Genomic DNA, 12,698 nt, shown 5'->3' on the forward strand with positions numbered 1-12,698 from the left:
ACTTCCCCCAGAGATTAGAATTGCCCCCACCCTCCTTGCCTTTTGTAAGCTTCTTAAAACCCACCTCTGCCGTCAGGCATGGGGGAACTGAGATATTCTTTCCCCCTAAGCCTTACAATTTACACATGGTATGTTTGTATGTATGTTTGGTTTTATAATAAGGTTTTTTTTAACTTGTTTAGTATTGGATTGTTACATGCTGTTTTTTGTCACTGTTGTTAGCCGCTCCGAGTCTGCGGAGAGGGGCAGCATACAAATCCAATCAATCAATCAATCAATAAATAAATAAATAAATAAATAAATAAATAAGAAAGGTTGTAAAATGGGACAAAATTCACAACAAATGTCTCACTTAACAATAGAAATGTTGGGCTTCGTTGTGGTCGTAAGTCGAAGATTTATTTTATTTATATATTTCATTTATTTATTGTATTTATATGACGCTCACTCCAAATGGACTCTGAGCGGCTAACAATCGGAATAAACACAACAACAATAAAAACAGTTAAAATCTAATAATAAAAATCAATAATAACAATAATATAAATTTCTAGGTCGGCCGGAAAAGCCAGGTCTTAACGGCTTTCCGGAAGACCGGTAGGGTGGAGATAACGCGGATCTCTGGATTACCTGGAATTCAGCCATGCAAATTAAATTAGTCCCAAAATCTAGTGGTAGGCTGGTCTTTTCCCCATATCTGACTTGCTTTCGTTAGTGTATGTTTTACAAGGCGCATTTTCTTCTTTATATGTGCATAATTGACGCCTTTTCTATAAAATGTCCTGACCTTTCACATTTTGTTTCTTGGATTTGAACTACTTTGGGCGGTTCTTGGCGATGAGTAAAATCAAGCTTCATATTTTAACGGGTGAGTATGTATTTGCAACTTCCTATGTCCTTCCTGTCCCGTCCTCCTATTCCCCTGCCAACCCCGATTCGGGTTATCCCAGCTAATCCATTTCTGTCATCTGTGCATACCAGATGCCGGCAGATAATATTTATTCTATAATTGATAGAAATCATTTAGAAGCTCTGCAGGGGCTCCGAACAACAACAAGCCTTCCAAATTTAATACTAATGTGCTTTTCCTCGAGTATAATTGCCTTAGAAGATGAGCACGATGATGAATAGTATTGTATTAGTTTCAGTGGGATGAGTTTCTAGCAGCGGCTTGCATAAATCTTGAAACCGATAAATTACTAAATTAAGGAAACCAGTAATGGCCTTTGATTTTCCTCCCACCTTCTTTTTTCCCCGTCTTACAGAACGTTGTACCTTTCTCCCCACAAAATGTCCGTGTCATTTCCAATCAGGCAGCTCATCCAAACATGAGGACCTATTATTTCTGCACAGATACAGGGAAGGAAATGGAGTTATGGATGAAAGCCATGATAGACGCAGCTCTTGTACAGACAGAGCCTGTGAAAAGGTAATGTAAGTTGACAGCCCCGTAGAGTCAGCCAGTGATGTTTCCGTCCTTGATTACATATTGTGAAGAGATGTGTTCTGAACTAGGAAGGGCGGGGGGGACCAACTCTCATATTTATTAGCTTCCTGAAGACCTTAAAAAAGTAGCATCGAAGTTTACTTAAGCTGATTCTCTCGAGGTGCACCTTAAGGTTACGGAGAGGGGCGGCATACAAATTTAATAAATAAATAAAATAAAGGATACTGGAAAATGAAAATGATGTGTCATCTCCAGTATTGGTTTGCTAGCCGGTATGAGCCACACTACGTACCGCTAGCGAAAATGGAACTGCGCACGCAGCTCTGTGTCGCCAGCGTGCGCGCATGCCCCGGCGCGATTTTGCTTCTGCGCATGCGCAGGAAGCAAAATCTTGCTAGAAGATGCAATTTTGGTAATTTTTTTGCTTCGCCGTACGCACGCGTGCACAGTGGCGACACGGAGCTGTGCGCGCATCGTACCTGTAGTGGTGGTAAGCACCAACTTCCGCTTGGTCCTCTCTCAAGGCTTTCTATAAAGTTGGTTTTAGGAGACTCATACTGCAGATCAGTAGTGAGATTCAAAATATTTTATTCCGGGCATGGCTTGGTGGACATGGCAGGGGAAGGATACTGTAAAACAGGGGTGGGCAATTAATTTTGCCATTGGGCCGCATGAGAAATTGGGATGGTTTTAGGGGGCCAAACTCATATAATTAACTCAGTTCTACCCAATACTGTGTATTATTGGATAGAACTGAGTTAATTATATTATAATTTGAAATTATAATTATATATTATAAACTGCCCCGAGTCTATGGAGAGGGGCGGCATACAAATTTAATAAATTAATTAACAAACAAACAAATAAATAAATATTATATATTATATATATAATTATATATTATATCTTGAACATCTGGTTCTTATCTAGAAAAATTGGACCGACCTCCGCGGGCTGGTCACAGACAGCGGGCGGGCCACATCCGGCCCTCGGGCCACATCTTGCCCAGGTCTGCTGTAAAATCTCCATTCCCTCTCGATCAGCTGAGACTTGGGAGGCAGAGAATCGATGGGGGCGGGGCCAGCCAGAGGCGGTATTTACCAGTTCTCTGAATTATTCAAAATTTCCACTATCAGTTCTCCAAAACTGGTCAGAACCTGCTGAATCCCACTTCTGGTGCAGATTGATGGAGAGCAGCTGTCCCAGTTGAAAGGAGGGCAACCTCTGATGACACCCCAATACCTTATCTGGACTTTCCCAGGCAAAAGCTCACAGTTTACAGGAGATTCCTGCATTATACAATGCAGGAAACAATGTTGTTTGGCAGGACCCAGGTGAAGAGCCTTGTCTGTGGCGGCCCCGACCCTCTGGAACCAGCTCCCCCCAGATATCAGAGTTGCCCCCACCCTCCTTGCCTTTCGCAAGTTCCTTAAAACCTACCTCTGTCGTCAGGCATGGGGGAATTGAAATTTTCCCTTCTCCCTAGGCTTATAGAATTTATACATGGTATGCTTGTATGTATGAATGGTTCTTTAAATTGAGGTTTTTTAGATTATTTTTAATATTAGATTTGTTCACATTGTCTTTTTTATTGTTGTTAGCCGCCCCTAGTCTTCGGAGAGGGGCGGCATACAAATCAATCAATCAATCAATCAAATAAATGAATGAATGAATGAATAAATAAATAAATAAAATTATAAGCAGAGATCAATAAAGTAATTATCCCAAAGGTGCTTTTTTAGAAGGCAACTGGACTATTTTTATTTATTTATTTACTTTATTTATTCATTTCGTCAAGTAAGTATTGGTAATATACAAAGATATAACAGTGTTTATATAAATGATCCTAGTACAAGAGAAACATTAGAATAGAATAGAATAGAATTTTTATTGGCCAAGTGTGATTGGACACACAAGGAATTTGTCTTGGTGCATATGCTCTCAACGTACATAAAATAAAATATACATTTGTCAAGAGTCATGTGGTACAACACTTAATGATTGTCATAGGGGTCAAATAAGCAATGAAGAAGCAATATTAATAAAAATCTTAGGATATACGCAACAAGTTACAGTCATACAGTCAACATGGGAGGAAATGGGTGATAGGAATGATGAGAAAAACTAGTAGAATAGAAGTGCAGATTTAGTAGAAAGTCTGACAGTTTTGAGGGAATTATTTGTTTAGTAGAGTGATGGCGTTCGGGAAAAAACTGTTCTTGTATCTAGTTGTCTTGGTGTGCAGTACTCTGTAGCGACGTTTTGAGGGTAGGAGTTGAAACAATTTGTGTCCAGGATGCGAGGGGTCAGTAAATATTTTACCCGCCCTCTTTTTGACTCGTGCAGTATACAGGTCCTCAATGGAAGGCAGATTGGCAGCAATTGTTTTTTCTGCAATTCTGATTATCCTCTGAAGTCTGTGTCGGTCCTGTTGGGTTGCAGCACCAAACCAGATAGTTATAGAGGTGCAGATGACAGACTCAATGATTCCTCTGTAGAACTGAATCAGCAGCTCCTTGGGCAGTTTGAGCTTCCTGAGCTGGCGCAGAAAGAACATTCTTTGTTGTGCTTTTTTGATGATGTTTTTGATGTTAGGTGACCATTTTAGGTCTTGAGATATGATAGAACCTAGAAATTTGAAGGTCTCTACTGTTGATACTGTGTTGTCTAGTATTGTGAGAGGTGGAAGGGTGGAAGGGTTTCTCTTAAAGTCTACCACCATTTCTACGGTTTTGAGTGTGTTCAGTTCTAGATTGTTCTGGTCACACCACAAGGATAGTTGTTCAACTTCCCGTCTGTATGCGGATTCATCATTGTCTCGAATGAGTCCGATCACTGTTAGGAAGGGAAGGCACACTGGTGCACTTATGCACCTCTTAGGAATCAGGAGATGTCAACAGTGGATAGTTTTTCCTTGAAAACTTTTCACATCTCACCCAAGAGGCTTCTTCAGTTCTTTAGTTGAGAATGGAAGAAGCTCCTTGGATCAGAAGTGAAACATCTTCAAGGGGGAAAAAAAGCAAAGGAACTCCAGTTGCCTTTTGAAAAAACACTTTTGGGACAACCCTGACCTTGGATGATTGAAAATCTCCATAAGCAATAAAGTAAATATTTTAGACCCTACGAGTATGGGTCTGGGTCTGGTTGTTTGTTGCTGACACACAGGCATTTTTTAGCAATTGGGAAGCTGACAAATCCATGAACAGTAAAGCCACTGTGTGTTTGCAGCTTCTGTGCTATAATAAAGCTGGTTCCATTTTGTCAGTAATGGGATGAAGAATTACAGAGGCGATAAGTGGATTTTAATGGGCTGTTGCCCTATTTTGTAGTATAGTTTTATGTAGCAATAATTCCTTGCAATAAGGTGGTACAGAGCTAAGGTGACTTTTCCCTTGACAACCAAGGCCATAAATTTAATCCATAATATTGTTCTCATGGGTTTAGGCAGTACATGAAAATTTATGTTAGCCTAGATTGTTCACATTCTAGCTTCTGCTTACTCAACTGCAAAGTTACTCAGGACAAATAAATAATAAACTAACGTTAGATATTGTATTCACCCCAAATAAAAGATACTTTACTATTTTTGTTATATATTTAATGTTTTTGTGCCCCAAACAAATCAAAGCAAGTAGTTTTATTGCAAAACAAATTAGATGTTCAATCTACTTTGAATAGGATGTACTTTCCCTGATTTTATTCTTGGCTGCTTCTGTTAAAACACTGTATTTATTTTCAGTTATTTGCAGTGTATTATTAAGCTTGGTGATGTTTTAGAAAAAGATTAGTGTCCCGAGAATGAAAGCTTTCGCTTAGCTTTGCTTCTGAGCCCTGGGAATTGGAACATGTCAACTGCAAAAGAACAAAACAAAATTCCAACCCTCTTTCGCTCTTCCTATTTACTGCCCCGATTATTTGCAATAGCTGAAATAAGTGGTGCTTTTCACATGAGACTTAGATACTATTGTCTCCATTCTGAAAGTTGGTAAATCAGAATGTAGTCATATTTTATGCTAGTTTAGAAGGAAAATTATATCTAAAGTATAAAGGAGAGAGAATCTGAAATTTGCCCCTTTTTATTCTTATACCTTTCAAGTCTTTAAAAAAAATCATTTGATGTCTGAAAAATTGCTATTATTACTGTGGAGTAAAAAAAGTTTTGCTCTTTTCATATTGAACCAGTAATTCATAATTTCTATTCCAAATCTGTCTTTTTGTGTAATACAGTCTGAATACTGTATTATAACATAGCATATTTCTCTATAGTTCTATTGTCCCAGTGAATATGTATAATCTACGTTTCCCCAAAGTTATTTTTTCATAGAATCTCAATTGTAAATGTTATTTTATTTATTTATTCATTTGTCCAATACACAAATACATAGGAAGAAAAATAGACATGTAGTAATATATATAAGGGTAAAGTGAACTTAGAGGAGAGGATATATGAAAGAAAAAAAATATATATGATAGGTGAAAGAAAGGAAAGACAATTGGACAGGGGACGAAAGGCACACCAGTGCACTTATGTACGCCCCTTACTGGCCTCTTAGGGAACCTGGAGAGGTCAATCGTGGAGAGTCTAAGGGAGAAATGTTGGTGGTTAGGGTTTGACACAATTGAGTCCGGTAATGAGTTCCACGCTTCTATAACTCGATTGTTGAAATCATATTTTTTACAGTCAAGTTTGGAGCGGTTCGTATTAAGTTTGAATCTGTTGCGTGCTCTTGTGTTGTTGCGGTTGAAGCTGAAGTAGTCATTGACCGGTAGGACGTTGCAGCATATGATCTTGTGGGCAATACTCAAATCGTGTTTTAGGCGCCGTAGTTCTAGGCTTTCTAGGCCCAGGATTGTTAGTCTATTTTCGTAGGATATTCTGTTTCGAGTGGAGGAGTGAAGGGCTCTTCTGGTGAAATATCTTTGGACATTTTCAAGGGTGTTGATGTCTGAGATGTGGTATGGGTTCTAGACAGATGAGCAGTAGTCCAGGATGGGTCTGGCAAAAGTTTTGTAGGCTCTTGTGAGTAGTGTGAGATTGCCTGAGCAGAAGCTGCGTAGGATCAGGTTAACAACTCTAGAAGCTTTTTTGGCGATATTGTTGCAGTGGGCTTTAGCACTTAGGTCATTCGATATTAGTATTCCAAGGTCTTTTACTGAGTGTGGGTTGGCAGTGAGAGATTGTGCATGTTTGTGTTTGATTTTCTTCATTTTGATTATAAGTAGGTTCAGGTTTAGTAATGATCAGAGAGGCTTATTTAGACTAAACGATGCACATTGTTTTGAATGAATAGATCTGACATTCAGACAATGAAGTAAATCTTCATTTGGCTATATTTCCGATTATATCTCTGTTATAATTTAGATAATTTGAAATAGGTTCTTTACAAAATGAAATCTAGCTTTTCCATTAAAAAGTTCTGGTTTTTATATTATAGTTATTTTCACTTTTATATTAAGAAATTATTTCATCAGTTATTATCCTATTATAATATACTAGCTATCATACAATATTGGTACAACATGCACTGTTGCTTTCAACCAACAGTGAAATTACCTCAATGTTATTAGTGAAAATTTGCTGCCGTTCAAATTGGTTCCATGCTACAGGGTTGTTGGGGTTTTTTTTATATAATTATCCAGTATTCATAGCATTTCTCAGCTATTGTAAATAGCTGAAATAAATAAATTTATATATTTATGATTAAATCAAATCAGTTAAAAGTAAAGTTGTGAATAAAGGGGTCATGATACAGTCAGAGAAGGAACAATGGACTAAAAGAACAGGGAAGAAATTAAAATTAAGGGACATTATAAGTGAAGGGTATAGTTTTAACCCAAGCTATTTGATATAGATTGAATAAAGTAGAAGCCAAAACAAGTAGGAGGCAATCTGTACCAGTTTCTATTCTCAAAATCTTGGAATTTTTCAGTGAGAAATGAAAATGCACTTCATCTCTGCTTTAATTTATAGCTATAAATAAGTTTTGGCTAGCTACCACTCCCCTTCAAGCTGCATAAACCATCAAATACATTGAAGGATTTTATACAGTGCTTACAATTCATCCCAAGTACTTATGAACATAATCCAATCTGTGCATTTTGCCTTCAGTGCACAGACCAAAAGTATTTAATGAAACAATCAATATATAAGAAGTACCTATGCCTTGTCCAAAGGGAATTGCAAATGAAGACATTTTCAGAAAGAGAGTTTTAGACTCATACATTCTGTACTAGTGCTGATGCTTGTATCTACAATATGAAAACGTGAAAACAAAAATGAAGCTTATATAAAAGTGACACCAAATGTTTTTCCAACATCAACTGACTCTACTGCATTGTGTTGATGCTGGTACCAACTGCCTTAAAGAAAGAGAAGCTCTTGAAAATCAAGACTTGAGCCAAAGATTGTTTGAAAGGCCAATAACTCGGTAGATTGTAAGACTGGAACTATAGAGTAGCTCAGAAAGAAGAAAGAAAATATGGATGGAGTCCAAAAGAAATGAGCCTGAATTTTTTTATTTATTTTTTTAAAGCAATTGACCTTTTTTGCTCAGTTTTTCTTGGGTAAATATGCTAACCGTGCAGCTCTTGCTGGTTTTAAAAGGATGCAATTACCGTACGTACACCACAGACCAAGTCAGCAAATACTTGCCTCAATTATAATTCCTAAAGCCACAACTGTTTTTCGGGGGGGGGGGGGGGGAAATAAGTAGAATTTTACCAAATTTCTAAGATGTCAATGACCATGAGACGTTCAAAACGTATTAATGTTCCCCTTTAACATGCTGAAACAGCTGGCACTGGGAATTTGAACCAGAGACTTCTAAAGATTGATTTTTCTGAAAAAGACATCTGGCTTTCTATCAGTCAGGATTCCTTGGCAGAGAAAAAGAAGCCACAAAACTCATACTTTTCCACCCTCGGGAGAGAAAGTTGCCTTGCCTTAAAAAAAAATTCTTCCCTTTATGTTGCCATTTTGAAAAATGAGTTCTTTTGCCTTTAAGAAAAATGCAGAAGGCAGAATTGTAGAAGTTTTACTCCCTTGAAATTTTTGACTTCTTCAACAAACAGATGTTTGATCTCCATTTCAACAAATAATTATAGATAGAAGAGGATATGATCTACAATTATCACGTATCACTTACATTTCGCAGTTGGTTGTGTAATTTAAGCAAACATAAATGCAAACATAAATGGACATACTTAATACATCTGTGCGTTTATCACTACCTCAGATATCTAAAATTAGAATCAGGTGCACAGATCAGATTACCTCTCCTTTTTAAGGAAGATTGTTGGAGTGTATCTGGGAGAAATCTCTGTTATTTAAACTCAGATATTAGTGTGATTTGGTCTTTGTTGTTGAAGCGTGTACTCAGATCAGAAGAGGCTCTCTGAAGCCTTCAGAAGGGTTATAGATGTCTCTGCGTCTGGGAAGGGGTTTAAAATCGTCAAACAATTGGACAGCAAACTTTCTGCTCTCTAGAAGATCAACTACAAGTGGAGAAGATGCCAGGCAATCACCAACTTGTCCAAGCAGGCAATCCCAACAAGTAGAAGCAGAGAGCAGAAGGAAAAATGTTGAAAGACATCTCTGAGAATGCTCGAATGTTATCTTATGTCTTACAGGTAGCTCTCACGGGGTTGAAATGCTCCCGGTTTGCTCATGTGCAAAGCGTTCTGTGCATGTGCAGAAGACAAACGATCCCAAATGGCAGCATTTGGACAGGTGGGCGGAGCCTCACACTCCCTTCACAACCGCCTCTCAGATGACGGACAGGCATGAGCAAACTGGGAGCATTTGAGCCCTGAGCTCTCATCACTATTTATTTATTTTATTTATTTATTTTATTAATCGGATTTATATCCTGCCCCTCTCCGAGCACTTGGGACGGCTTACAAAATATCGAGAAACACAATATATAGTACAAATATTTAAAAATCCAATTAATTTAACTAATTAATTAAAAGTTATGTGTGGATATGATTGTGATATATTGATTGTTTTTTAAGATGATGGGTTTTAGTCATAGTTTTAATTATTAGATTTGTACTTATATTGTTTATATTTTTGTTGTGAGCCGCCCCAGGTCTCCGGAGAGGGGTAGCATACAAGTCTAATAATTAATAATAATTAATAATTATAAATTTTAAAATCCTAATAACATTTAAAAGTCACTCATTCACATTCAATCAAATGACATACAATACATTCATTGGCCAGGGGGGCTAGAGTCTAATTGCCCCCAGGCTGGCAATACAGATGAGTATTGAGACAGAAGGCAAGGAGGGTGCGGGCAGTACGAATCTCTGGGGGGAGCTGATTCCTAGGTCCCACCAAGCAACATTGTCTAGTTCAGTGTTTCCCAACCATGGCAACTTGAAGATATTTGGACTTCAACTCCCAGAATTCCCCAGCCAGCAAATGCTGGCTGGGGAATTCTGGGAGTTGAAGTCCAGATATCTTCAAGTTGCCAAGGTTGGGAAGCACTGGTCTAGTTGACGGGACCTGGAGAAGGTCTGTGGGACCTAACTCTGTGGGACTTGTCAAAGTACATAAATCTATCCTTAGAATAGATCTAAGGACAAATTAGATGTACAGAATAGGAGTGTCAGAAGGAACCCTTTGGTGACCCTAAAAATATCAGGCCATCAAAGTGCTCATAAATATCTTGATGAAGACCAGGACTTTTGGACAGACAAGGCAAGGATAAGACTTCTTTGTCAAAGCCCAAAGTCTGCATTTCACCAGGCATGGTAGTGGAAATATTTTTGCCTCCTTTGTTGCCTCTGGTCCCAGGCAGCTCATTATGAATTCATCATTATGAATTTTTCATTGTACGTTGACAAAACATGAAACAATAAAACTGAATCTCAACCCAAAGTGGACTTCGCAATATGACAATGACTCAAAACATTTGAGCGACTCCGCCAAAGAATTGCTGGGGGAAAATTGGATTTTGGATTCTGGAATGGCCGAGACAAAGCCCAGAATTAAAACTAAATCAAGTTGCTACGAGGTGATTTGACACGGATGCAAGAAAACCCTCAAATATCACATAGCTGAAAAACGTCTGCATAGAAGAGTAAAAAAAACTAGTGTGACTATCAAAAACCGATAAATAGATAGACCAGGAGTGTCAAACTGTCCGGCCTGCAGGGTGCTTAAATTTGGATCGCGGGGCTGGTCTGGAAATAGCAAAAGACCGGCTTGTTGTGTCTCTGGCAGCACTCTGCAGCACACCTCACACACACACACACACACACATACACAGTTTTGGCTAACAGGGGTTCTGTCCCATCTCCCCATTCCTGCCCCCCCTTCCGGTCTGTCCCACGGAGGAGAACTACAGTGCCAAAGAGATATACAGTGGTACCTCGTGATACGAACCCCTCGTCATACGAACTTTTTGAGATACAAATCCTGGGTTCGGAATTTTTTTGCCTTTTCTTACAAACTTTTTTCACCTAACAAACCCACTGCTGCTGTTGGGAAACCCCACCTCCGGACTTCTGTTGCAAGCAGAGCGCCCTTTTTTGTGATCCTGGGATTCCCCTGAGGCTCCCCTCCATGGGAAATCCCACCTCCTGACTTCTGCGTTTTTGCGATGTGGTAGAGAAATCTCAGGATCGCAAAAACGGCCGCTCCGCTGGCAACGGAAGAACGGAGGTGCGGTTTCCCAGCGAGGGAAGCCTCAGCGAAATCGCACCATCGCAAAAACACAGAAGTCCGGAGGTGGGGTTTCGAGGACTTCCATGTTTTTGCAATGGTGTGATTTCGCTGAGGCTTCCCTCGCTGGGAAACCCCACCTCCGGACTTCCGTTGCCAGCGGAGCAGCCGTTTTTGCGATCCTGGGATTCCCCTCCTGGGATTTCCCTACAGCATCGCAAAAACGCGGAAGTCAGGAAGTGGGTTTTCCCATGGAGGGGAACCTCAGGGGAATCCCACCAGCGCAAAAACGGGGACTTTGGCTTGAAAAAGGGTTAGATTTTGGGCTTGCACGCATTAGTCGGTTTTCCATTGATTCCTATGGGAAACATTGTTTCGTCTTACAAACTTTTCACCTTAAGAACCTCCTCCCGGAACCAATTAAGTTCATAAGACAAGGTATCACTGTAGTTTGACCCTCCTGAGAAATACAAGAAATATTTCCTTAAGGCTGATTCTTTTAAAGGGGCAACATTGACTATTAGAAAAAGGATTTACTTAGTTCTTTTCTCATAGTTGTTAATTTTTCTAGAGCATCAATGATTGAAAAATCAATTTTCATAGGGGTTTTTTTTTCAATTGCATCACCTTTACCTTTATATGCGGTTTGAATGAAGATAAAAGTCCACGCATCTGCTTAGTTTCCCTATGAATGCAGCTTCATTTCTGCCTTCCTGATTTATTACTAGATAGCTGCTTTTGTGTTTCAAGTGTTTTGTTTTTCTTCTGGCTCTGTAAGGTGTCATGGGAACATTCATTCTGAAGCTGCAGAGTAAAATGAATCATAAAGCAGCCCCTCCAATTGAAAAACCTCCTTCGTGTGCATATATTTAAAGCTGAACACTTTTTTCCTGTGGGATAGAATTTTGAAACCCTTCTGGGCCTTTTCACAAAGGGAGTAGAATGCAAATTGCCACTATATCATCAAATATCTTATACATTGTGTGAGATTTTTTTTAAAAAGGAATGGAATGCAGTTGCATTGTATTTAGGGCAACCTGTTTGCGTGGCAGTGAAACCATGTTTGAAAAAAATTGCTTAAAGCCTAGATTTCACAAACATTCCTTGCTTATTAAGTAGATCATTGATTGGGTAGAGAAGAAAAGGGATGTTTCAGATAAAAGCATTGAGATATTTATTATGAGAAAGGGCAGCCTGCCTTACCCAGAATCAGCTGGGTTGTTGGAAACATAGCAATAGCAATAGCACTTAGATTTACATACCGCTTTCCAGTGCTTTCCAGCCCTCTCTAAGCAGATTACAGAGTCAGCCTTATTGCCCCCAATAATCTGAGTCCTCATTTTACCCACTTCAGTAGAATGGAAGCAATGGAAGTGATGTGGAGGTGCCTGGAGGCTGTTGGGGTCTGGATGGGTGTCAACAGACTCAAGCTCAACCCGGATAAGATGGAGTGGCTGTGGGTTCTGCCTCCCAAGGACAATTCCATCTGTCCGTCCATAACCCTGGGGGGGGGGGGGATTATTGACCCCCTCATAGAGGGTCTGCAACTTGGGCGTCTTCCTCGATCCACAGCTCACATTA

General features: G+C 39.4%; 1 protein-coding gene across 12 annotated transcripts in view; it reads left to right on the forward strand.

The window, feature by feature from the left end:
* The window catches only part of PLEKHA5 (pleckstrin homology domain containing A5), a 278,548-nt gene that overhangs the window by 191,316 nt on the left and 74,534 nt on the right, over positions 1-12,698 (forward strand). For all 12 annotated transcript variants that reach the window (XM_070754322.1, XM_070754324.1, XM_070754313.1 and 9 more), the window contains one exon: positions 1,314-1,429. In XM_070754322.1, the coding sequence (XP_070610423.1) occupies positions 1,314-1,429 (116 nt within the window). The remainder of the gene's footprint in view (positions 1-1,313; positions 1,430-12,698) is intronic.

The sequence above is a fragment of the Erythrolamprus reginae genome, chromosome 6 (assembly GCF_031021105.1).
Source record: "Erythrolamprus reginae isolate rEryReg1 chromosome 6, rEryReg1.hap1, whole genome shotgun sequence".
NCBI classification, from domain to species: domain Eukaryota; kingdom Metazoa; phylum Chordata; class Lepidosauria; order Squamata; family Dipsadidae; genus Erythrolamprus; species Erythrolamprus reginae.